This window comes from Pseudochaenichthys georgianus, chromosome 21, assembly GCF_902827115.2.
Source record: "Pseudochaenichthys georgianus chromosome 21, fPseGeo1.2, whole genome shotgun sequence".
Classification (NCBI taxonomy): domain Eukaryota; kingdom Metazoa; phylum Chordata; class Actinopteri; order Perciformes; family Channichthyidae; genus Pseudochaenichthys; species Pseudochaenichthys georgianus.
The window spans coordinates 38555784-38582901 of record NC_047523.1 but is presented as its reverse complement, the minus strand read 5'-3'; the positions used below and the strand labels follow the sequence as shown (position 1 = coordinate 38582901).

Here is a 27118-nt window from a genome sequence, read left to right as displayed (position 1 = left end):
CTCCATTCAGTCCATGGTGGCGTTCTTAAAAGACCCATCGGGACCCCCGCTGTGGGAGGAGAACCCTGAAGCGAAAGACATCGTCCATGTAGAGACAGAAAAAGTAAGTAGTTTCCTAAACAACACTTTTGTTTTTCTTCCATAACATAATGACAACACTATAATACTTGCGCTCCTATTGGCTAGCGCTGCAACACATTGTACCTGAAGGGGCGGGACATCTCTAAGTGCTTGACCAATCACAACAGAGCCGGCCAGCTAACCAATCAGAGCATACTGGGCTCTGGTTTCAGACAGAGGATGAAAAGAGGTGCTGCAGCACAGGCAGTATGAGAAAAATAAAGAGCTTTTTGAACATTAAAGCATGGAGACATGTAGAGACACTAAATACTGATATACACCTGAACATCAGCAGGAGAGGACTCTTTAAAGTAGAGACACTACATACTGATACACACCTGAACATCAGCAGGAGAGGACTCTTTAAAGTAGGGACACTACATACTGATATACACCTGAACATCAGCAGGAGAGGACTCTTTAAAGTAGGGACACTACATACTGATATACACCTGAACATCAGCAGGAGAGGACTCTTTAAAGTAGAGACACTACATACTGATATACACCTGAACATCAGCAGGAGAGGACTCTTTAAAGTAGGGACACTACATACTGATACACACCTGAACATCAGCAGGAGAGGACTCTTTAAAGTAGAGACACTACATACTGATATACACCTGAACATCAGCAGGAGAGGACTCTTTAAAGTAGAGACACTACATACTGAAATACACCTGAACATCAGCAGGAGAGGACTCTTTAAAGTAGAGACACTACATACTGATATACACCTGAACATCAGCAGGAGAGGACTCTTTAAAGTAGAGACACTACATACTGATATACACCTGAACATCAGCAGGAGAGGACTCTTTAAAGTAGAGACACTACATACTGATATACACCTGAACATCAGCAGGAGAGGACTCTTTAAAGTAGAGACACTACATACTGATACACACCTGAACATCAGCAGGAGAGGACTCTTTAAAGTAGAGACACTACATACTGATATACACCTGAACATCAGCAGGAGAGGACTCTTTAAAGTAGGGACACTACATACTGATACACACCTGAACATCAGCAGGAGAGGACTCTTTAAAGTAGAGACACTACATACTGATATACACCTGAACATCAGCAGGAGAGGACTCTTTAAAGTAGGGACACTACATACTGATACACACCTGAACATCAGCAGGAGAGGACTCTTTAAAGTAGAGACACTACATACTGATATACACCTGGACATCAGCAGGAGAGGACTCTTTAAAGTAGAGACACTACATACTGATATACACCTGAACATCAGCAGGAGAGGACTCTTTAAAGTAGAGACACTACATACTGATATACACCTGAACATCAGCAGGAGAGGACTCTTTAAAGTAGAGACCCTACATACTGATATACACCTGAACATCAGCAGGAGAGGACTCTTTAAAGTAGAGACACCACATACTGATATACACCTGAACATCAGCAGGAGAGGACTCTTTAAAGTAGAGACACTACATACTGATATACACCTGAACATCAGCAGGAGAGGACTCTTTAAAGTAGAGACTCTACATACTGATATACACCTGAACATCAGCAGGAGAGGACTCTTTAAAGTAGAGACACTACATACTGATATACACCTGAACATCAGCAGGAGAGGACTCTTTAAAGTAGAGACACTACATACTGATATACACCTGAACATCAGAGGAGAGGACTCTTTAAAGTAGAGACACTACATACTGATATACACCTGAACATCAGCAGGAGAGGACTCTTTAAAGTAGAGACACTACATACTGATATACACCTGAACATCAGCAGGAGAGGACTCTTTAAAGTAGAGACACTACATACTGATATACACCTGAACATCAGCAGGAGAGGACTCTTTAAAGTAGAGACACTACATACTGATATACACCTGAACATCAGCAGGAGAGGACTCTTTAAAGTAGAGACACTACATACTGATATACACCTGAACATCAGCAGGAGAGGACTCTTTAAAGTTGATGGACAGTAACTGTGATAATAAGACAGAGGAAGCAGGTCATGTGATGCAGGATCCAGCTCTCCTGTCCCGCTGAGGGTTGGATCTGCCTCTAAAGCTGACTCAGCAGCATGTCCACCTCTGCAACAAAACACCCACACAGGAAAGTACAATATCAGGGCTTTATCACCAAAGAGCTGCTCAGCGTGGTTCATGAAGTTTATCAAAAAGCCTGAAAAACATTTCCAGACAGCCCTCGTCCAGTTAGGTCAGATGGCACTCGTCTTAACACCCCCCCCCCCCCCCCCCCCCCGGGACGTTCCCCTGACAACCTGACACACTCACAGACATATACAGCATTTTGAAAACCCTGTAACTCAACGAACAGCAGTTCTGTTGGTTCCCACACGCTCGCCCTCTCCTGCCCTGAGGCTTGTTGAAGGTATCCACAGAAGATTGTGCTGAACGTGAGTTATTAGGAAGTATCCACACTCATGGAGGTGAAAATGAGCAGGAGGAATTGTCGGGGGGGGGATCCATCTGCTGTCAGAATAACTGTAATGTTTCTGCTGATGTGGAAAATACAGTCTATTAATTTGCTGTGTTTTAGAGCTCCATCTAAACGGAGAGATACTTAAAGGCATCTTGAATTTTCTTGGACAAAGTTAGTCATTTGATTTACTGTACAAAGGCTTCTTGTTACATTGAGGGTAAGGCTGCAGGACCTACATTCAGTACGAAGACAGAGGAGGCGTATGTAGGAATTTATACAAAAAGGGGTCCAGACCAGCTAACGTAAAAAACAGAAGAACTAACCAGGGGACTAGGGCTGCTCAGTTAATCGTATTTTAATCGCAATTACGATTTTGGCTTGCAGCGATTATGAAAACAACATAATCGAAATAAAACGATTATTTATTTATTTTAATTAATTTTGTTTTAATTAATTTTTGTTTTTGTTTTTCAGTTGAGTTACTTAACGTTCAGGGTAATCAACTGTTAAAAACGTACTGTTCACTTTTTTTTTTTCAATATATGGATGTTTTCAAAGTAAATGGATAATCGTTTTTAATAATCGTGATATCAATTATTGACCCAAATAATCGAGATACATACAAGACTACCGTACTTGTTGGACTATAAAGCGCACCTGCATATAAACCGCAGCAGCTAAATTGTCCGTCTGTCTTGCTCTCGTTCTGTCTCTCGGTTCCACTTTTACTTTGGCGCGCTACCTGTCTCACTCTTTTCCGGCCTCCAGCTTTTCCTGCTGGAGCCCGCCCCTTAGAGGTGGCGGGCGCGGACCGGTCCTAGAGCCCGTAGCGTTAAAGGTGGTTAATTTTACCTGTAAAACCCATAGATTTAGGAGGTTCCCTAGTGGCCGGTAGCTGTACAAAGAAATGGGGGAAAAAGTCGCGGCTTATAGTCCGAAAGGTACGGTAGTCACAGAGACAAGGCACAGCTGGAGAGGGCAGGGGAAACACACCCAGACAATCAGGCTCACGAGGGAAGACACAAGAAGAGAACCCAGACAAGACACGAGGAGGAAAATACATTTCAAAATCAAACTGGAATCATTCAACACAAACCCATCATCGTGACACTTCTGGGATATTTGTGAAATTGTCCATCCCTACATTGGATGTATCCCAGAAGTGATATATCTATATACTCAGTATCACAATAGATATATCTGATATAGCATGTGTCCATTCCATAAAAAGTGTATATGAAACAACCGAGTCTTAAAACCTGTTTTTATAAAGTCCTGTGTGTATTAAGCATCCGACAAATGAAAATAACTTAAATGCTTGAATGTTTTACAGGTATAATGAGATTAAAACAATTGTGTGCTTAAAGGTGGGGTAGGTAAGTTTGAGAAACCGGCTCGAGATTGCTAGAATTTGAAAATACACAACCGGAGAAAATCTGCCACTTCCTCACAGAGCCCCTCCTCCAACACACACAAACCAATGACCAATGAGGGCACCAGATAAGTCTGTGCCCCGATGGAAGGCTGACAGGCAGGTAGGCCGTAGGTTGTACTTTTTACAGTATCACGGCTTCTACAGATGAATTTTTTTTATGGATTTTTTGTCAAAGCACTTCAGATATTCATTGCTATCGGGATGTTAAGAGCACTCCATGGAATATAACAAAAAGTGTATCTCGAGCCGGTTTCTGAAACTTACCTACCCCACCTTTAAGCTAATCATATCTTCTGCGAAATGTGATACGGCATGTGCGTGTTATCTTTCATTTAGACAATGTTTAACGGTTTCCTCGCAGCCCCGATGCATTATCATATCTAATTACCCCCCAGCCCTTACTATACATATCTTTCATTAATAGATGATAAGGCTTGTTAATCATGTTCCCTCTCTCCTGCCTCTGAAGGACTTCAGGAAGCTGCTGAAGAGAGAGGAGAGGCCGGTCCTCATGATGTTCTACGCTCCCTGTGAGTCCTCTATTATCAAGTGCTGCTCTCTTTGCTGTGCAGAACACGTTGTGATCAAAAGACCAGAGCTGTTACTGCGCAGAACGATGAGAAGCATATCGGACATGGAGAGAGCATATATTTCCTATTTTGTTTTACTTGCTTGGAAGCGCTTTGAGCACCAGGAAAAGCGCTTTATAAATGTATTATTATTATTATTATTATTATTATTATAGTATGTATTACGTTAATATTAAAGGTCACCTATTATGCAAAATCCACTTTACATACATCAACATGTGTCCCCTCTTCCTCATGTCTCTTCTACATCAACATGTGTCCCCTCTTCTTCATGTCTCTTCTGCATCAACATGTGTCCCCTCTTCTTCATGTCTCTTCTACATCAACATGTGTCCCCTATTCTTCATGTCTCTTCTACATCAACATGTGTCCCCTCTTCTTCATGTCTCTTCTACATCAACATGTGTCCCCTCTTCTTCATGTCTCTTCTGCATCAACATGTGTCCCCTCTTCTTCATGTCTCTTCTACATCAACATGTGTCCCCTCTTCTTCATGTCTCTTCTACATCAACATGTGTCCCCTCTTCTTCACGTCTCTTCTACATCAACATGTGTCCCCTCTTCTTCATGTCTCTTCTTCATCAACATGTGTCCCCTCTTCTCCATGTCTCTTCTACATCAACATGTGTCCCCTCTTCCTCATGACTCTTCTACATCAACATGTGTCCCCTCTTCTTCATGTCTCTTCTACATCAACATGTGTCCCCTCTTCTCCATGTCTCTTCTTCATCAACATGTGTCCCCTCTTCTCCATGTCTCTTCTACATCAACATGTGTCCCCTCTTCTTCATGTCTCTTAAAAATATATGCTTTTCCCCATAGAAATGATATTGACATGTGTATATATATATATATATATATTCTATAATCCCAATAAGTCTCTCCTGGTTCAAAACATTGAATATAAAGTAATGAAGTGTCACCGGTCAGTGTTTTCTCTCAGGTAAATGAATGAAACAAAATGGTGTTACGTCAGTGTCGAGTTAATTGTCTTGTCACCTCGTGGTTAGTAAAACAGTATTACTCATAGCGTGTTCTGTTCCTGTTAGTGTTTACCTCCTCTCTGCCTTCGTCCAGCACTCTGCCTTTTAACCTCATTTCCTTTCTCTTTCTTGATCCGCTAAGAAAAGTAGTCCGTCGTTACCGTTTGAACTAACGTAGCAACGGCAGGATCTGCTTCGATAGCGTTTTTGATTACAGATTTGAAAACATCGTTGCTTGCTTTAAAAGTAGCACGATTCATGATGTCAACCCTAGATATCCCTGCCCTGATGCCACAGCAACTGGCAACTGAATATGTGTCGCCGTTTGATGTCTATGTCTGGACCGCTGCGTAAAAACGAGGGTTTCTGCCCCGTTACTTCGCCGCTGTGTTTCTTGTCCCAGGTCGAACGGTTTGCTTTTCGGCCAAACTGTATACAGTTCAATCGACCGGACTTCTTTCTGCAGATGTGACCGTCCTTAACAACGGTCGATAAGTTCTTGACAGCGTACTGGATTAACAACGTGTCCCGTGTTCTGAATTGACCAATCGGAATCGAGTATTCAACTAAGCCATGTAATAAAGTGTGTTGTCAGTGCATCACCTCTTTCCCTGCCGATGACACAACGCAAGCTGCTATTGACAAAAAACATCCCCTCTGTCAGATTATGGACATTTTGTTGACAGTTGCATCGATGCTGTCAGCGCGCTGGTTCCCATCGAGTTCTCGGTCATAACTTCTGTTCGTGATTTCTATCTTTGTTACAGGGTGCGGGGTTTGTAAAAGGATGCAGCCCGTCTTCCAGCAAGCAGCCACAGAGACCAAGGGGACATATGTAAGTCTGCTCACTTGTTTCACTGCAATAACTGATCTGTGATCTGCAGCTCTGATGTTTGCTGATTAGATGAGATGTGTCAGCAGTGGATGTCTGGATTGTTAAGTTTGGCAGGCTGCAGGAGATCAATCTGTCAGACTGGCCTCAATCCATCCCTTGTTGTACTTCCTGCTAAAATGACCACCAGCACACTACCCTTCAGCTTCAATCTCAGGATCCATGTGTTTAGTATCCTCTCCATCACATATACATCACATCACATACATCAACTAGTTCCTGAACAGTGTCCTTCACATGCTGACATACAAGAGAGGGAGTTATAGAGTCACAAGATGGAGGAATACCGGTTCTTAGGTGATCAAACATCCTGTCACGTACAAAATAGTTTTTTCTCAAAATCTCAAAATTCTGACTTTTTCAAACAATTCTGACTTTCTCTCAAAATTCTGACTTTCTCTCAAAATCTCAAAATTCTGACTTTTTTCTCAAAAATCGGGCTTTTTTTTCTCAAAACCTAAAAATGCAATGTTCAGTTCAGATGAGCTCCACATCAGAAATGAGCATGCTTGTCATATGTCTATCTCCATAGAGCAGGGGTGTCAAACTCAATTTCATCCCGGGCCACATCAGCATTATGGTTGCACTCAAAGGGCCGGTTGTAATTTATATAAATATACGTCGTAAATATATAATATATATTAAATAATGTATTATATTACATTGCGGTCCCTGCATTGGATTATTATCAGTTCTGGTAATATCTTCCTAAATAACTGCGTCTGAAAGCAGGCAAATAATTGAAAGTAAATATTCAACAATTACACCAATTGTATATTATATTCTTTGCAAGCTCTTGGGGGCCACATACAATTAGGTCGCGGGCCGGATTTGGCCCCCGGGCCTTGAGTTTGACACCCCTGCCATACCTTTGTTATCAAGTTACTCTCAGACTGGAAGAGGACGTTCAGTATTTCCCACCAGAAACCCTGACACCCCTCTCTGCTGGACTTCATTTAAACTGTATATTTTGACAAACCAGAACCATCACAGATGTTCCTCCAAAAGTCTTCCAACCTTGCATCTCAATCTGTTTTAAATAATTTGAGTAGTTGATATCATTTTGCAGGTTTATAATCATGGAATTCATTTATTTTGTACCCACAATACAGCGCTAATGTGGTTCTAGCTGAAGACCACCACCTAAATATATTGAATATCAGTTTAGTCCGTCCAGTCTTCGTGTTGCTTCCTCCTCCCTCCCTCCTGTATGTATCATGTGTTCTTCTCCTCCCTGGCCTCGAGGGTCCCCTAAAAGTGTTGTCAGTTTGCAGACAAGCTGTATTACAACCGCAACTAAACATGGGGGGAAAGGGTGCTCCGTTTCCAGCTGTGGGAACGTTCTTTTAAGAGCACTGGAGAGATGCCAGCACAAAAGCATATGTGATCAGTTAGGGAAACACACGCTTTGTGTTCACACACTTGAGGCACCATGAAGAAGAGGGATCTGAGGGTGTCTGACAAGAAGAGAGCAGCTGCCTGAGGAGAGCGTGCAGCAGTGCTCGCCTCACACAGAGGAGGAACGCGTAATTAAGTGCATGTTTGTCTGATTATGGAGCGTTTTAGCGTGTGGAATGTAAGCCTCTTAACTGGAAATGAACAGTACGCATACAAGTTCCCTGCTCAGAACACACAGGGGTTTGTTTGCCAGGCTGAGGAGGATTATCGGAGTTATTACGAGAGACGACGGAGAAGTTTTGAATACTTAGTGCTCAGCAGAGTTGTACACATCACTCACCTCTGTGTCGTAGAGACGGGAAGACGTAAGGTCAGTGTCTGAAGTGTTGTGTGCAGTCAGGTAGATGTATCGGAAAGGACTCGAGAGGACAAAGACTCGTGGACTTTTTGAAATCAGTTGTTGGCTCTTCTTTAAACACCACATTGCTTCTGAAGGAACCTGGGACATGTCAGGTGTTTGATTTATTTTAAATACCATAAATATAATTTGTTGGGATGCTAAACAGTTGACACACAAAGGCAGAGGCTGGATATGTACACATTATAACACGCTAAAGATTAAAAGGTAAACATTCACATTTTGTTTCGTCTGACTCACTGGATAGACTGAATCGTCGTCATGGAGATATGTTTGTATTACTAACTGCACACACTAGCAAGTTACTGTGAGTAAACATCATCACATACTGAATGTTAGCAATCTATAAGCATTGTAAGATGCTTACATTAGCATTAAAATACACTAACATTAGCATTCCACCCAGCTGAAGGTCAAGCATACGTGCCACACTTGATACCTCAGAAATCGTGAGCATTTAAAATGGGGGGGGGGGGCGGCGGTGCTAGTTGATCGCCGGAGCTGTTTGAACTCCTCTCCCACGTGTATCACCCCCCGGGGAAACGGACTTTTAAAGATGACAAGAACATCTACACATGCTTATTGTAGCTGTAAGTGCACTGCCTCGCGGCCTGTAGCAGCATCCTTGATGGAGCATATGGAAAGGAGTGAGCAGAGGGTCGAGTTGTCCATTCTTGTTCTGTGACTATCTTCCTCACCCTCTCAGACTTTCAGTTGCACGCGCTACTAAAGAGACGCGCTACCATGGAAACCAAACAATGGCTGTATTAAAGTCCGAGTGGAAACAGTCGTGTGTAAATCTGATTTTGTCAGAAATGCGGGAGAAATACGACCCGGGAGGAAACCGGGAGAGGGCAGTGAAACCGGGAGGGTTGGCGAGTGTGAGGTCAAGGCTATGTGATGACCTTTCAAACTAAATCTGTCAACGTCAAGCAGCTTAGTCAAAATGCCTTGTATTTTTGTATCAACATTACCGTTCCCGATGCACAACGCCAAGGACAAACAAAAAGTCTTTGTGATAACCGGAAAAGCATGACATGGAGCTTTAATTAAAATGGTAAGTTTGCTGCAACCAATTAAAGGTAGTTCTTGCCTATAAATATATTTTGTACATTAATCACGTCCACAATAGGGGACTTATTTATTTAATTGTGTTATCAAGTTAGATGTGATTACAGTTCGCTAATCAACATTCATTTGACCTTGACCTATGTATGTCCTTTCCCAGTGAAGTCTCTTTTCAATCATGGAGTAATCATACTTTCATTACGAGTCCTCTGACCACGGCTCACCTGGTTTCGTGTCCTTTCTGTTTCTCGTCTCTCTGCTTTCTCCACCTCTCTGACAGCACACTCCTTATTTCCCCTTGACGTTGTTTTTCCTCCAGGTGCTGGCGGGGATGAACGTTCACCCGGCCGAGTTTGACGGCCTGAAGCAGGAGTACAACGTCAAAGGCTACCCGACTTTCTGCTACTTTGAGTGAGTTGGAGTCCTCTCACCCGTCTCACTTAGTGCTCAGCCTCCCTTCCAAGGCTCCGAACATCTGGGACACTTCAAACAGAAAGGCCAGCGCAGAGCTCAAACGCCGGCAGACAGGGGGGTGTCAGGCGTACAATTTGCCAGGGAGGTTCAGAAAATTGCTTTAACAGGTGTGAAGGAAAAAGTTTCTCAGTATATTGGACAAAGTAATTTCACACGAGGAAGTCAAGGATGTGAGAGCTATTGTCGAGAAGCATGGAGTTCACAGGAGGTGCTGTATTCTTGGATATGAAGTAGAGCTGAAGTTAATGGAGAAAGGAAATGATCGGAAACCATTTTGATTGACTCATGGTTGAAGCCATTTATCAAACAAAATGGCTGCTCACCCCGTCCTTCATGCTCACCAATTGTTAAAGAGGCCCTATTGTGCTCTTTGTGGTGTTCCCTATCCTTTTGGTTTTAGTGCATGTAAATGGTCTGCAAAGGCTCAAATCCATGTTTCTCTCACACACGCCTGAAAAGCCACCTCAAAGACTCCTTTGATCACTTCCTGAACAAAGTGACTTCACTATGTAACAGCCAATATAATAACTGTTTTTCTTAAACCTTACTTAACTGGTTATATTTCTACAACATGTGTTTTATTTAAAGGGAATACCCTACCTAAACCTGTCTTCTGGATATCATAAACTCGCTGAAGTACAGTTGTAGTAAATACTAAAGCTGTAGTCAATCAAAGAAAAGGCATTATAGTAGGGAACTGACTTTAACGAGGCTGTATCAGGGGGTCCGCGGGGTCTTAACAAGTATTAAAGTTGATAAATCCATTTAGCGAAAATGAAGGCTATTAAAAAGAATTAAAGGGCATTTCCCAAGGTATTACATTTTGTAGCTTGTTTTCAATAAGTATATAAATTGTCCAAAGAGGTGTGTCGCCAAGGTAACCGGTTAGAACTCAAAGTGGCGATGAGGTCTTAAAATGTACGGAAAGGGTCTTAAACGGTTTTACATTTGACTTCAGGATTCCTGCATAGAGCCCGAGTGAGTATGCTCCAAAATAATGGATTAAGAAGTACGTTTTGTGTAGCGGTAACACTCATGCTCCTATTGGCTAGCGCTCCAACACATTGTACGTGATAGGCTGAAGGGGCGGGGTGTGTGTGTGTGTGTGTGTGTGTGTGTGTGTGTGTGTGTGTGTGTGTGTGTGTGTGTGTGTGTGTGTGTGTGTGTGTGTGTGTGTGTGTGTGTGTGTGTGTGTGTGTGTGTGTGTGTGTGTGTGTGTGTGTGTGTGTGTGTGTGTGTGTGTGTGTGTGTGTGTGTGTGTGTGTGTGTGTGTGTGTGTGTGTGTGTGTGTGTGTGTGTGTGTGTGTGTGTGTGTGTGTGCGCTAACGGAGCCAGTCCGTCAGCAGGCAGTGCATTAGTGTCAGCGCAGGGCGAGCTAACGACCAGCCGAGGCCGTTGGCTTCAGTGATGAGCGCCTGGTTGATAAACGGCAGCTAATCACCGCGGTGAATCGGCATCAACGCGGCTGGAGTTATCTCTCCGCTGCAGGAGCGAGGCTTCAAGGTCCTTTACCTTTCCAGCAGGTAAGGAAGCGTACTGGCCAATACTGCAGCGGCCCTCCACTTCCTCCAGCAACAATGGAAGTGAAACTATGTGAGCTTCTTTGTCTTTCCCGTGTCCTTTACCCAAGAATGACATTAATTCGACATATCTCGACTTAACTTTTGAACACGGTTTCAGTGGATTTACAGCAGCGGAGATAAAGCCGGTAAATAAAGAGTCGATCATAAATCTCACTGATTGAGTTCCAAGCAGCTCCTCTCTCCACCGCGGCGTTCGGATCACTTAAAATGCGAGTTTTTAAGCTCAAAATCCAGTGTGTGTGTAATCGTGTATCACCTTTAATAGTGTCGGCGCCGTGTCTCCCGAGCTGTAACTGTTTGCAGAAAGCCAGTTACTCCCGACACTGATCCTCCTGCTCTGAGTCGCAGCGAGTAGATCAACTTGTGAAGGAAATATGCTTACAGATTTTATCTACTCAGAATTTGCAGCTGAGTAATCGCTTTCAGCTCACTTTAAATGCATACCGAGGGGTCGCTGGCATCTGTAATGTTATGCTAACATTCAAAATACAAGGAAGTGGCATCAATCATATTTTAACCTTTCGTCAGATCTACTTTTCATTTAGACTTTGAGCCGTTATGTTGTGTGTTTTTTAGCCTTTGCAGACCATTTCGAGTCAGGGGGGTCAAACTCAAACACACAGTGGGCCAAAATTAAAAAATGGGTGCTAGTGGAGGGCCGGACTGGTTCAACGTTTATTGCAGAACTTATTGAAATTAACTTACTGCACATATTAAACCTGGAACCAACAAAGCTTAAATTATTGCCTATAAAAACAACATTAAATAATCAGGTGCATTCATTTCTCATGGCTCTCTCTGCAGCTTTTCAGAGTCATTTCTTATGAGTACATTTCTCCACAGGCCAACAGCAGCTTCTAAAAACTATTCCCCTCAGAGAGAAGCCAAACATGCCCTGCTGTCGTGAGAGAAAGTGCAGAAGGAAGCATCCATTGAACTCAGTGTGCTGCTCTGAGATGCTCGCTCAGACACTTGGCATCTCATCTCGGGAGCAAGTTCATCAATGTTTGGCTCTGAGCGGAGGAGACCCTCAGGATGGAGTGAAGGTGTGCGTGCTATATACCGGCGGGCCAGATCTAATAGTAATTAGAAATTATCCTGCGGGCCGAAATTAAATCCACCACGGGTCGGATTTGGCCCCCGGGCCTCGAGTTTGACACATGTGCTTTAAATGCACACAAACATATCGAACACTTCAGGAAAGGTAAAACCCCAAAAAGCATCTATAGGGCCTCTTTAATTATTCAGTCTAAAGGTTACGATACCAAATGCACCGTGGTATATTTACCAGGGCTGACTCTTTTTAAAGTGGTTTATATAATTATATTTGACCAAATTGTCATTTGTTTCTAATCATATGGAGAAAATGACTTTGGAGCACACAGCCCTCGTTAAAGTTGGGTTTCTACTATAATGCCTTTCTTTGATTGTATACAGCTTTAGTATTTACTACTAATAACCCTATTAGAGTTTATAATATCCAGACTCCGGCCTTCAATCTCTGTTTCTCAATGTTGAGTACGCTTGCTTGGTAGCACATGTCTTCCGAGTCACTTGCTTCAGAAGCGAGGCAAGAATCCTTCCTGGCATTCGGAAAACAAAGTGGAACAGGCGAGCAAGTGTGCAGGTGTGCGTCATATGAGAGGCCCCGCCTTACATTTTCCGCCACAGATTTGGGGAAATTGGTCCGTGCGCAAAGCATTGTGGGGATTTTAAGACCGCGGAGTCTACTCATGTGCAGCCTCGAGATTTCTCCAAACGAAGTACGCCGGGCTCGGTAGGATTCCAAGTATGCTGGACATTGGAACAGCACTTCGGCAGCACTCGATTACGTAGTATGCTTGAAATAGTGGCTCTGGAGCAGCCTTACTCTACATTGAGAAACACCCTCTGACTCTGTGGCAGAAACACTCGTCCCGTCTGGACTACTGCAATGGAGCCTGTCCGGGGTTTCCAGCCCCTGGGTCCTGTCCGGGGTTCCCAGCCCCTGGACAGGACTACTGCAATGGAGTCCTGTCCGGGGTTCCCAGCCCCTGGACAGGACTACTGCAATGGAGTCCTGTCCGGGGTTCCCAGCCCCTGGACAGGACTACTGCAATGGAGTCCTGTCCGGGGTTCCCAGCCCCTGGACAGGCTCCATTACGTCCAGAACTCTGCCGCCAAGCCATGGCAACACGTCACCCCCACCCTCATCCACCTCCACCGGCATTCAGTACAAAACACTCCTCCTCACGTACAAGTCCCTCCATGCCCTCGCCCCCCAGTACTTATCGGACCTCCTCCATCCCTACACCCCTTCTCGGAGTCTGCGGTCCTCAGACACGGGCCTGCTCTCCATCCCCTGCTCTCGCCTCCGAACTGTTGGTGACAGGGCGTTCAGTGTTGCGGCCCCCACCCTCTGGAATGCACTTCCTTCCGAGATTGCCGTTATGTTGCCTCCCTGGACATCTTCAAATCATCATTAAAAACACACCTGTTCCCCCTGGCCTTCGGGCCCGAGCCCTTTCTTGGTCCCCCGGCTTCCTTTATTTTTTGTTTGCCCTTTGGCTGTCTGTTTGTTTTGTTTGTCCACCATGTACAGCAGGGGTGTCAAACTCAAGGCCCGGGGGCCAAATCCAGCCCGTGACTTCATTTCATGTGGCCCCACAAGACCTTGCAAAGAATATAATATGTTTATTATACGGTTACATGCCAATTTACAGAAGCACGTTGCCCATAAACTACATGTCCCACAATGCATCTCAAATTTGATGTTTTTTCTTCAAAATGTTGCTTTTTTTCAAAATGTTACTTTTTTTCCCCAAATGTCACATTTTATTTTTTTTTGCTTTTTTTTCCAGAATGTGGCTTTTCTTTTTAAATCATTTTGTGACATTCTCACTGAAGAGACTTGCAATTATTTGCCGTAGACTTCTGCTTTCAGACGTAGTTCATTATGAAGTTATTACCCTATCCGATAATAATCCGAGGCAATAATGTAATATCATCATTTTATAGTACATATTAAATATGTATATAGTCTTAAAGTTACAACCGGACCTTTGAGTGCAAACATAATTCCAATGTGGCCCGCGGTGAAATTGAGTTTGACACCCCTGATGTACAGCGACCTTGTGTCCCTTGAAAGGCGCTATATAAATATAATGTATTATTATTATTATTATCCAGAAGACATGTTTAGGTAGGGTATTCCCTTCAAATACAATTGTAGAAATGTTGCAGAAATATACAACTAAAGTATATTTGTAGTGTTGTACGATATGGCTGTTATTACATTGCCTGTGGTTTTTAAAAGTCTTTCAACCGCACCAATCCATATTCTTCCAATTGCTGACATGTGGTTTGGACTAAACCTCATTTTGTGCTCTTGTAGGAACGGGAAGTTCCTTCACCACTTTGAGAACTACGGAGGCACAGCGAAGGATATTGCAGACTGGATGAAGAAGTGAGTAAAGTCTTCATCACTCAAGATGTGTGGAAGCGCAGACTGCAATATGTTTTTGTCCACAGCTGTTTTAGCTAATGGAAAGAACGGAGCTCTCAAACTTCAATGCGCAAACGGCTTTAAAGTCTCAGTGGACGTTTCTGGCATCCCCTCTCCATTCTTCCGTGGTCTTCATCACACCTTTCCCTCCTGACCCTGACTCACCTTGACAGGGTGTCATCAATCTACACCTGCTCTGTCTCATTTTTCTTTCTCGCCTCGCCTCACGCTGCCTGTAACCTGGTTTCTCCCTCCATGGCTTTGCTCTCCTGCCTTCTCCCCCTCTTTCCTCCATCTTCCATTTGAGTTAAAGCCAGGACCGTGCATCGGGCCGCAGCCAGAGGGCACGGAGCAGAGTTTTCACAGGTATCACAGGAAACGGAGCGAGACAGGCAGAGGATATATCCCAGAGGTTTAACCCAGAGGCAGAGCAGGTCCCTTCCCCGTCCTAAACTGTTACTGCTCGGCTTATTCAGAGCCCAGCAGTGTGATCCAGAGAGGTCGCCAGGCAGGCAATCAGACGATCAATCTGCAGCGGTGGGAAGTAGTGGAGTACAAATACCTCGTTACTGTACTTAAGTACATTTTTCTGGTATCAGTACTTTACTCCACTACTTATTGACGACTTTTTACTTTGACTTCTTACACTTTGAACCCAAATACCTGTACTTTCTACTTCTTACATGTTGAACCCAAATACATGTACTTTCTACTTCTTACATGTTGAACCCAAATACCTGTACTTTCTACTTCTCTCATGTTGAACTCAAATACCTGTACTTTCTACTTCTTACATGTTGAACTCAAATACCTGTACTTTCTACTTCTTACATGTTAAACACAAATACCTGTACTTTCTACTTCTTACATGTTGAACACAAATACCTGCACTTTCTACTTCTTACATGTTGAACTCAAATACCTGTACTTTCTACTTCTTACATTTTGAACTCAAATACCTGTACTTTCTACTTCTTACATGTTGAACTCAAATAACTGTACTTTCTACTTCTTACATGTTGAACACAAATACCTGCACTTTCTACTTCTTACATGTTGAACTCAAATACCTGTACTTTCTACTTCTTACATGTTGAACTCAAATACCTGTACTTTCTACTTCTTACATTTTGAACACAAATACCTGTACTTTCTACTTCTTACACTTTGAACACAAATACCTGTACTTTCTACTTCTCACATGTTGAACACAAATACCTGTACTTTCTACTTCTTACATTTTGAACACAAATACCTGTACTTTCTACTTTCTTACATGTTGAACACAAATACCTTGACTTTCTACTTCTACATTTTGAACACAAATACCTGTACTTTCTACTTCTTACACTTTGAACACAAATAGCTAACAATGACATTATTGTTCTATTGATATAAGGGAGGTCAGGTACTCTTTAAAACAGCTGCTAGTTATGGGTACTTTACTGAAGTACATTTGCGAGCCTCATCACATCTGCGATCGGTTTGAGGAAGAATCAGCTTTTTACTCCAAAAGGTTCAGGGTTATTTTGCTGCGTTCATATTTCGAGGCATTGTTTCCATTGTGCTAGTCTTGTAGCACCACCTGCCTCAGGGTTCTCTCTCTCCTCCCACGGTATCACCCCCTACTTGTTTTCTACATATTTGATGAAGTTTCTCTTGTGTTCAATGTGTTTTACCCCCCTCTAAGTTTCCATGTGTCCTCCTCTTTCAACAGAGGAAGATATTATCCCTGGCTTTCTGCACTGACAGGAGTTTCTACACGTTAAAAAAAATTCAGGAGAGAGAGAGAGAGAGATGTGTTAGAGAGAGAGAGATGTGTTAGAGAGAGAGAGAGAGAGAGAGAGAGAGAGAGAGAGAGAGAGAGAGAGAGAATCGAGGCGGCTCTGCTTCGTTCAGAGCCAGCTGGAATGTCGTCTTGAACAAGTTCCTCACTTTCTGTTGCCCTCGTTGTCCCTTGTCCTCCTCCCTTGGTCTTCTTATTAAGTGGTTAATGAGGATGGAAAGCACATTGTATTGTGCTAAACGTACCTGACATTACCTCCTCCTCCAGCCCGCAGCCCCCCCAGCCGAAGAACCCCGAGGGGCCGTGGCGGGAGAAGGACTCCCCGTCTTCCACCTGACCGACGACTCCTTCGACAGTTTCCTGGAGGAACATCCTGCCGCCGTCATCATGTTCTACGCCCCCTGTGAGTAACGGAGCACACGCATCACAGTTACGTCTTATATATGATTTATTTGTGACGTTGTCAAACACAGAAAGCATTCATACGCCGACCCTCACACGTCCAATGAGAGAGACCGGCCACTGTGACTTGAGCGAGGCGTGTAGTCTTTAGTCTAGCTCAAATAGAAACATCGCTCCAACTGACGCACTCAGAGCAGCAGACTCCAGAGAGCAGTGTGCCAACAGTCCAGCCGTGAAGACATCTACGGGACAGTTTGGAGATTTCTTCAAGTGCCGTTGCCATGGCAACCCAATGCTCGTCCTTGAAACACGGTTTTCTCAACTTCAGTGAAAATGCTCCAAACGGCCCAAAACTTCACAGGTTTGGTAACGACGCAGCCATCAACACATCTAAGCGTATTGTGGGGTGTCATCGAATGCCGTTGCCATGGCGACAGATCATTCACCATCAAGTTAGTTCAAAAGTTTGCAGTTCAAATATTCTGCTGCTTTTCCAAGCCTTTTTACTTTCTTTTCTTCTCTCAAGCCCCCAGTGGTCATGTATCATTTCAATCTAATTCACTTTCTTCTTACACATTACATTTCAGCATAGCAGTTTAGTGTCAGATTTTCAGCATAGAGCATTCCCACTAGCAATCTCTTCAGGACTTGCATTCTCTAGTTTATCTTGTTATCTGCAATTGCTGCACAATCATGACACCGATGAATGCACATTTGCCTTCCAAAGGTATGTATAGCACCAGGAGAGTGTATGTGAGATCAGAATAAACGGCAACGTCATACTGTAGGGACATATCACAAAGTGAAACGGTGAGTGTGATATGTTTAATTGTTTCTGGAAAACAGCTGAGCTCTTGAATGATATAAACACAGTGAAATATTTGTTGTAGGATGAATTGACTGTGAGTTTTGATCTTTTCATTAATTAGATTGCCAGTAATAAGACATGCAGAGATTTGCCTTGTCCTTTAAAAACCCACTTTCATTACATTTTTACATTACATTTCATTTAGCTGACGCTTTTATCCAAAGCGACTTACAATTACCGATTACAGGGACATCTAGGCTAAGTGCCTTACTCAAGGGCACACTAGTGGTGGTGTTCCAGGTGGGATTTGAACTCGCATCCTTCCGATCTTCAGCCCACCTCACTATCCATTAGACCAGGGGTTCTCCACCTTTTTTCCCTAGAGTCCCCCCAAATGACTCCTGTTGGAAGTTGCGCCCCAACAGTTGCGCAACAGCGGTAATTAAAGTTAAAAAGTCTCAAAATGCTACAACTACCGTCACAAACTGGATGAATGTGAAGTACTTTGTTAAAGGAGGATGAAAGCGTAATTAAGGAGCACTATTGGAGTGACTTTGAAGGTTATTGGACTCAGGATGAATTCATTTGGATTCCCGCTGTATGAAGAAATGAAAGGACGGCGGAAGTGGAAACAATTCACAAAGGGATTCAACTGTTTAAAATATGCTCAAAGTAAGCCGGATGTTGCCGATGTGTTTGTGTGGATTCAAAAGTCGTAAATAATCTACAAAATGGAGGAGACCGATCTGATCGGAGCAACTGACAAATAATCCAACTGAAACCGGCATGGACAATGACTGTTTTTAAAAATGCGCTTATCCAGAAAAGCCCGGTTTGGACACTTTACGGCAGAAGAAACATTTCTATCAAAGAAAGAATTATACATTTCTGTCTTTTTTTGCCTTTTTTTTATTTTATTTTGTATTCATTCATCTATTGAACAGGGACAGTGCACATTAACGAACATCTCTGTAAACGTGCCAGAGTTAGCCAAGAGGCTATTTTTCATCTGTAGTCCCTGGACAGATTTTACCTAAAACACATTTCATTTTAAACAAGTAAATACAATACATTTAAAACAAGCAACAGTCATTACTGGGATACTTAAATAAAACAATTTAAATATAGAGAACATTAAAACAAACAAAAGAACATGGCGGTGGAGCAGAAGATTGGGTCAGTGTTGGCAGAGATTCCTCACTCACCAGGTTTGAGTTGGGATTTAAACAAAGTGAATGTGGTCTGGTCTCTGATTGGAGGTGGGATCGAGTTCCATCGCTGAGCAGCTTTAACAGAACATGAAGACTGACTGAAAGAACTTTTCTGAGTGGAATAATGCAATCTCCTCTCGCTGCACCTCTTGTTACCCTTGTGGCAGTTGTGCGTGTGTTAATAAACTGTCTAAGAGGAGGTGAGGTAAGGCCGTTGGCAATCTTGTAAACAAGGCAAGCATGTGCATGTTTAATGAGGTTTCCCAGCTTAGCAAGTTGTATCTTTGGAGTATTGGGCAGTGATGCGAAAAACAGATTTGTTGTCCAGTATTTTGAGTGTTTGTTTGTACAACGACTCCAGTGGTTTTAATGTTGTTGTTCTGGCATGTGGCCAGGTTGTTAAACAGTAGGTGATGTGTGGGAGAACCATAGCGTGTGTACTTCAGAGATGCCTCAATTGACATGTAATCTCTGGTGAACGTTTAATACTAACTTGAATTTTGTATTAAAATTAATTAATCAATTATTTTTATATTTATTGTAATGTAGAGACAAGGCTTTTAGTGACAATCATGTATTACAATTATATGTAAATAAAAAAAATAAAAAAGATATTTGGCCTCAAATCATCTGAGGCCTGGCACCCCCCCTGCACCCCCCAGGTTGGGACCCACTGCATTAGACCACCACTGCCCCTTTTCACCCTCAGAAATACAGAGACTTCAGAAAGTCAATCTCTGCATCAAGTGTGTGAGGAGCTTCACATTCCTTCCTGCTGTGTTAAACATTGTGTTGCCAATGCTCGAGGGCTGAACTGTTATGTAGTCACGCAGATAGCATCAACGCCAGAGACGGGGAACCGGGCTGGCTGCAGTGACTGAGCCCTTTGTGTCAGTGATCACATCCTCACAGCAGATCCTTCTCTGCCGCCATATGGTTCACATGAGCCTGGTGTCAGTGTTGTTCACGCACCATTCTGCCGCGTGTGCAGATCTCTGTAAACATGTCCGTGGGTTAGAAGTGCTCTGAGTCGCAGCGAGTAGATCAACTTGTGAAGGAAATATGCTTACAGATTTATCTACTCAGAATTTGCAGCTGAGTAATCGCTTTCAGCTCACTTTAAAATGCATACCGAGGGGTCGCTGGCATCTGTAATGTTATGCTAACATTCAAAATACAAGGAAGTGGCATCAATCATATTTTAACCTTTCGTCAGATCTACTTTTCATTTAGACTTTGAGCCGTTATGTTGTGTGTTTTTAGCCTTTGCAGACCATTTCGAGTCAGGGGGGTCAAACTCAACACACAGTGGGCCAAAATTAAAAAATGGGTGCTAGTGGAGGGCCGGACTGGTTTATTGCAGAACTTATTGAAATTAACTTACTGCACATATTAAACCTGGAACCAACAAAGGCTTAAATTATTGCCTATAAAAACAACATTAAATAATCAGGTGCATTCATTTCTCATGGCTCTCTCTGCAGCTTTTCAGAGTCATTTCTTATGAGTACATTTCTCCACAGGCCAACAGCAGCTTCTTAAAAACTATTCCCCTCAGAGAGAAGCAAACATGCCCTGCTGTCGTGAGAGAAAGTGCAGAAGGAAGCATCCATTGAACTCAGTGGTGCTGCTCTGAGATGCTCGCTCAGACCTTGGCATCTCATCTCGGGAGCAAGTTCATCAATGTTTGGCTCTGAGCGGAGGAGACCCTCAGGATGGAGTGAAGGTGTGCGTGCTATATACCGGCGGGCCAGAATCTAATAGTAATTAGAAATTAATCCTGCGGGCGAAATTAAATCCACCACGGGTCGGATTTGGCCCCCGGGCCTCGAGTTTGACACATGTGCTTTAAATGCACACAAACATATCGAACACTTCAGGAAAGGTAAAACCCCAAAAAGCATCTATTAGGGCCTCTTTAATTATTCAGTCTAAGGTTACGATACCAAATGCACCGTGGTATATTTTACCAGGGATGACTCTTTTTAAAGTGGTTTATATAATTATATTTGACCAAATTGTCATTTGTTTCTAATCATATGGAGAAAATGACTTTGGAGCACACAGCCCTCGTTAAAGTTGGGTTTCTACTATAATGCCTTTCTTTGATTGTATACAGCTTTAGATTTACTACTAATAACCCTATTAGAGTTTATAATATCCAGACTCCGGCCTTCAATCTCTGTTTCTCAATGTTGAGTACGCTTGCTTGGTAGCACATGTCTTCCGAGTCACTTGCTTCAGAAGCGAGGCAAGAATCCTTCCTGGCATTCGGAAAACAAAGTGGAACAGGCAAGCAAGTGTGCAGGTGTGCGTCATATGAGAGGCCCCGCCTTACATTTTCCGCCACAGATTTGGGGAAATTGGTCCGTGCGCAAAGCATTGTGGGGATTTTAAGACCGGCGGAGTCTACTCATGTGCAGCCTCGAGATTTCTCCAAACGAAGTACGCCGGGCTCGGTAGGATTCCAAGTATGCTGGACATTGGAACAGCACTTCGGCAGCACTCGATTACGTAGTATGCTTGACAATAGTGGCTCTGGAGCAGCCTTACTCTACATTGAGAAACACCCTCTGACTCTGTGGCAGAAACACTCGTCCCGTCTGGACTACTGCAATGGAGCCTGTCCGGGGTTTCCAGCCCCTGGGTCCTGTCCGGGGTTCCCAGCCCCTGGACAGGACTACTGCAATGGAGTCCTGTCCGGGGTTCCCAGCCCCTGGACAGGACTACTGCAATGGAGTCCTGTCCGGGGTTCCCAGCCCCTGGACAGGACTACTGCAATGGAGTCCTGTCCGGGGTTCCCAGCCCCTGGACAGGCTCCATTACGTCCAGAACTCTGCCGCCAAGCCATGGCAACACGTCACCCCCCACCCTCATTCCACCTCCACCGGCATTCAGTACAAAACACTCCTCCTCACGTACAAGTCCCTCCATGCCCTCGCCCCCCCAGTACTTATCGACCTCCTCCATCCCTACACCCCTTCTCGGAGTCTGCGGTCCTCAGACACGGGCCTGCTCTCCATCCCCTGCTCTCGCCTCCGAACTGTTGGTGACAGGGCGTTCAGTGTTGCGGCCCCCACCCTCTGGAATGCACTTCCTTCCGAGATTGCCGTTATGTTGCCTCCCTGGACATCTTCAATCATCATTAAAAACACACCTGTTCCCCCTGGCCTTCGGGCCCGAGCCCTTTCTTGGTCCCCCGGCTTCCTTTATTTTTTGTTTGCCCTTTGGCTGTCTGTTTGTTTTGTTTGTCCACCATGTACAGCAGGGGTGTCAAACTCAAGGCCCGGGGGCCAAATCCAGCCCGTGACTTCATTTCATGTGGCCCCACAAGACCTTGCAAAGAATATAATATGTTTATTATACGGTTACATGCCAATTTACAGAAGCACGTTGCCCATAAACTACATGTCCCACAATGCATCTCAAATTTGATGTTTTTTCTTCAAAATGTTGCTTTTTTTCAAAATGTTACTTTTTTTCCCCAAATGTCACATTTTATTTTTTTTTGCTTTTTTTTCCAGAATGTGGCTTTTCTTTTTAAATCATTTTGTGACATTCTCACTGAAGAGACTTGCAATTATTTGCCGTAGACTTCTGCTTTCAGACGTAGTTCATTATGAAGTTATTACCCTATCCGATAATAATCCGAGGCAATAATGTAATATCATCATTTTATAGTACATATTAAATATGTATATAGTCTTAAAGTTACAACCGGACCTTTGAGTGCAAACATAATTCCAATGTGGCCCGCGGTGAAATTGATGTTTGACACCCCTGATGTACAGCGACCTTGGGTCCCTTGAAAGGCGCTATATAAATATAATGTATTATTATTATTATTATCCAGAAGACATGTTTAGGTAGGGTATTCCCTTCAAATACAATTGTAGAAATGTTGCAGAAATATACAACTAAAGTATATTTGTAGTGTTGTACGATATGGCTGTTTATTACATTGCCTGTGGTTTTTAAAAGTCTTTCAACCGCACCAATCCATATTCTTCCAATTGCTGACATGTGGTTTGGACTAAACCTCATTTTGTGCTCTTGTAGGAACGGGAAGTTCCTTCACCACTTTGAGAAACTACGGAGGCACAGCGAAGGATATTGCAGACTGGATGAAGAAGTGAGTAAAGTCTTCATCACTCAAGATGTGTGGAAGCGCAGACTGCAATATGTTTTTGTCCACAGCTGTTTTAGCTAATGGAAAGAACGGAGCTCTCAAACTTCAATGCGCAAACGGCTTTAAGTCTCAGTGGACGTTTCTGGCATCCCCTCTCCATTCTTCCGTGGTCTTCATCACACCTTTCCCTCCTGACCCCTGACTCACCTTGACAGGGTGTCATCAATCTACACCTGCTCTGTCTCATTTTTCTTTCTCGCCTCGCCTCACGCTGCCTGTAACCTGGTTTCTCCCTCCATGGCTTTGCTCTCCTGCCTTCTCCCCCTCTTTCCTCCATCTTCCATTTGAGTTAAAGCCAGGACCGTGCATCGGGCCGCAGCCAGAGGGCACGGAGCAGAGTTTTCACAGGTATCACAGGAAACGGAGCGAGACAGGCAGAGGATATATCCCAGAGGTTTAACCCAGAGGCAGAGCAGGTCCCTTCCCCGTCCTAAACTGTTACTGCTCGGCTATTCAGAGCCCAGCAGTGTGATCCAGAGAGGTCGCCAGGCAGGCAATCAGACGATCAATCTGCAGCGGTGGGAAGTAGTGGAGTACAAATACCTCGTTACTGTACTTAAGTACATTTTTCTGGTATCAGTACTTTACTCCACTACTTATTGACGACTTTTACTTTGACTTCTTACATCTTTGAACCCAAATACCTGTACTTTCTACTTCTTACATGTTGAACCCAAATACATGTACTTTCTACTTCTTACATGTTGAACCCAAATACCTGTACTTTCTACTTCTCTCATGTTGAACTCAAATACCTGTACTTTCTACTTCTTACATGTTGAACTCAAATACCTGTACTTTCTACTTCTTACATGTTAAACACAAATACCTGTACTTTCTACTTCTTACATGTTGAACACAAATACCTGCACTTTCTACTTCTTACATGTTGAACTCAAATACCTGTACTTTCTACTTCTTACATTTTGAACTCAAATACCTGTACTTTCTACTTCTTACATGTTGAACTCAAATAACTGTACTTTCTACTTCTTACATGTTGAACACAAATACCTGCACTTTCTACTTCTTACATGTTGAACTCAAATACCTGTACTTTCTACTTCTTACATGTTGAACTCAAATACCTGTACTTTCTACTTCTTACATTTTGAACACAAATACCTGTACTTTCTACTTCTTACACTTTGAACACAAATACCTGTACTTTCTACTTCTCACATGTTGAACACAAATACCTGTACTTTCTACTTCTCACATTTTGAACACAAATACCTGTACTTTCTACTTCTTACATGTTGAACACAAATACCTGTACTTTCTACTTCTTACATTTTGAACACAAATACCTGTACTTTCTACTTCTTACACTTTGAACACAAATAGCTAACAATGACATTATTGTTCTATTGATATAAAGGGAGGTCAGGTACTCTTTAAAACAGCTGCTAGTTATGGGTACTTTACTGAAGTACATTTGCGAGCCTCATCACATCTGCGATCGGTTTGAGGAAGAATCAGCTTTTTCTCCAAAAGGTTTCAGGGTTATTTGCTGCGTTCATATTTCGAGGCATTGTTTCCATTGTGCTCGTCTTGTAGCACCACCTGCCTCAGGGTTCTCTCTCTCCTCTCCCACGTGTATCACCCCCTACTTGTTTCTACATATTTGATGAAGTTTCTCTTGTGTTCAATGTGTTTTACCCCCCTCTAAGTTTCCATGTGTCCTCCTCTTTCAACAGAGGAAGATATTATCCCTGGCTTTCTGCACTGACAGGAGTTTCTACACGTTAAAAAAAATTCAGGAGAGAGAGAGAGAGAGAGAGAGAGAGAGAGAGATGTGTAGAGAGAGAGAGAGAGAGAGAGAGAGAGAGAGAGAGAGAGAGAGAGAGAGAGAGAGAGAGAGAGAGAGAATCGAGGCGGCTCTGCTTCGTTCAGAGCCAGCTGGAATGTCGTCTTGAACAAGTTCCTCACTTCTGTTGCCCTCGTTGTCCCCTTGTCCTCCTCCCCTTGTCTTCTTATTAAGTGTTAATGAGGATGGAAAGCACATTGTATTGTGTAAACGTACCTGACATTACCTCCTCCTCCAGCCCGCAGCCCGCCCAGCCGAAGACCCCCGAGGTGCCGTGGACGGAGACGGACTCCCCCGTCTTCCACCTGACCGACGACTCCTTCGACAGTTTCCTGGAGGAACATCCTGCCGCCGTCATCATGTTCTACGCCCCCTGTGAGTAACGGAGCACACGCATCACAGTTACGTCTTATATATGATTTATTTGTGACGTTGTCAAACACAGAAAGCATTCATACGCCGACCCTCACACGTCCAATGAGAGAGACCGGCCACTGTGACTTGAGCGAGGCGTGTAGTCTTTAGTCTAGCTCAAATAGAAACATCGCTCCAACTGACGCACTCAGAGCAGCAGACTCCAGAGAGCAGTGTGCCAACAGTCCAGCCGTGAAGACATCTACGGGACAGTTTGGAGATTTCTTCAAGTGCCGTTGCCATGGCAACCCAATGCTCGTCCTTGAAACACGGTTTTCTCATAACTTCAGTGAAAATGCTCCAAACGGCCCAAAACTTCACAGGTTTGGTAACGACGCAGCCATCAACACATCTAAGCGTATTGTGGGGTGTCATCGAATGCCGTTGCCATGGCGACAGATCATTCACCATCAAGTTAGTTCAAAAGTTTGCAGTTCAAATATTCTGCTGCTTTTCCAAGCCTTTTTACTTTCTTTTCTTCTCTCAAGCCCCCAGTGGTCATGTATCATTTCAATCTAATTCACTTTCTTCTTACACATTACATTTCAGCATAGCAGTTTAGTGTCAGATTTTCAGCATAGAGCATTCCCACTAGCAATCTCTTCAGGACTTGCATTCTCTAGTTTATCTTGTTATCTGCAATTGCTGCACAATCATGACACCGATGAATGCACATTTGCCTTCCAAAGGTATGTATAGCACCAGGAGAGTGTATGTGAGATCAGAATAAACGGCAACGTCATACTGTAGGGACATATCACAAAGTGAAACGGTGATATGTGTTTTAATTGTTTCTGGAAAACAGCTGAGCTCTTGAATGATATAAACACAGTGAAATATTTGTTGTAGGATGAATTGACTGTGAGTTTTGATCTTTTCATTAATTAGATTGCCAGTAATAAGACATGCAGAGATTTGCCTTGTCCTTTAAAAACCCACTTTTCATTACATTTTTACATTACATTTCATTTAGCTGACGCTTTTATCCAAAGCGACTTACAATTACCGATTACAGGGACATCTAGGCTAAGTGCCTTACTCAAGGGCACACTAGTGGTGGTGTTCCAGGTGGGATTTGAACTCGCATCCTTCCGATCTTCAGCCCACCTCACTATCCATTAGACCAGGGGTTCTCCACCTTTTTTCCCTAGAGCCCCCTCAAATGACTCCTGTTGGAAGTTGCGCCCCAACAGTTGCGCAACAGCGGTAATTAAAGTTAAAAAGTCTCAAAATGCTACAACTACCGTCACAAACTGGATGAATGTGAAGTACTTTGTTAAAGGAGGATGAAAGCGTAATTAAGGAGCACTATTGGAGTGACTTTGAAGGTTATTGGACTCAGGATGAATTCATTTGGATTCCCGCTGTATGAAGAAATGAAAGGACGGCGGAAGTGGAAACAATTCACAAAGGGATTCAACTGTTTAAAATATGCTCAAAGTAAGCCGGATGTTGCCGATGTGTTTGTGTGGATTCAAAAGTCGTAAATAATCTACAAAATGGAGGAGACCGATCTGATCGGAGCAACTGACAAATAATCCAACTGAAACCGGCATGGACAATGACTGTTTTTAAAAATGCGCTTATCCAGAAAAGCCCGGTTTGGACACTTTAC

General features: G+C 43.4%; 1 protein-coding gene across 1 annotated transcript in view; it reads left to right on the top strand.

The window, feature by feature from the left end:
* Positions 1-27118, top strand: part of pdia5 (protein disulfide isomerase family A, member 5) — a 117588-nt gene that overhangs the window by 48154 nt on the left and 42316 nt on the right. Inside the window, 6 exon segments of the mRNA XM_034109974.2 lie at positions 11-103; positions 4463-4523; positions 6334-6401; positions 9662-9753; positions 14773-14844; positions 25328-25464. Coding sequence (XP_033965865.1) covers positions 11-103; positions 4463-4523; positions 6334-6401; positions 9662-9753; positions 14773-14844; positions 25328-25464 — 523 coding nt within the window.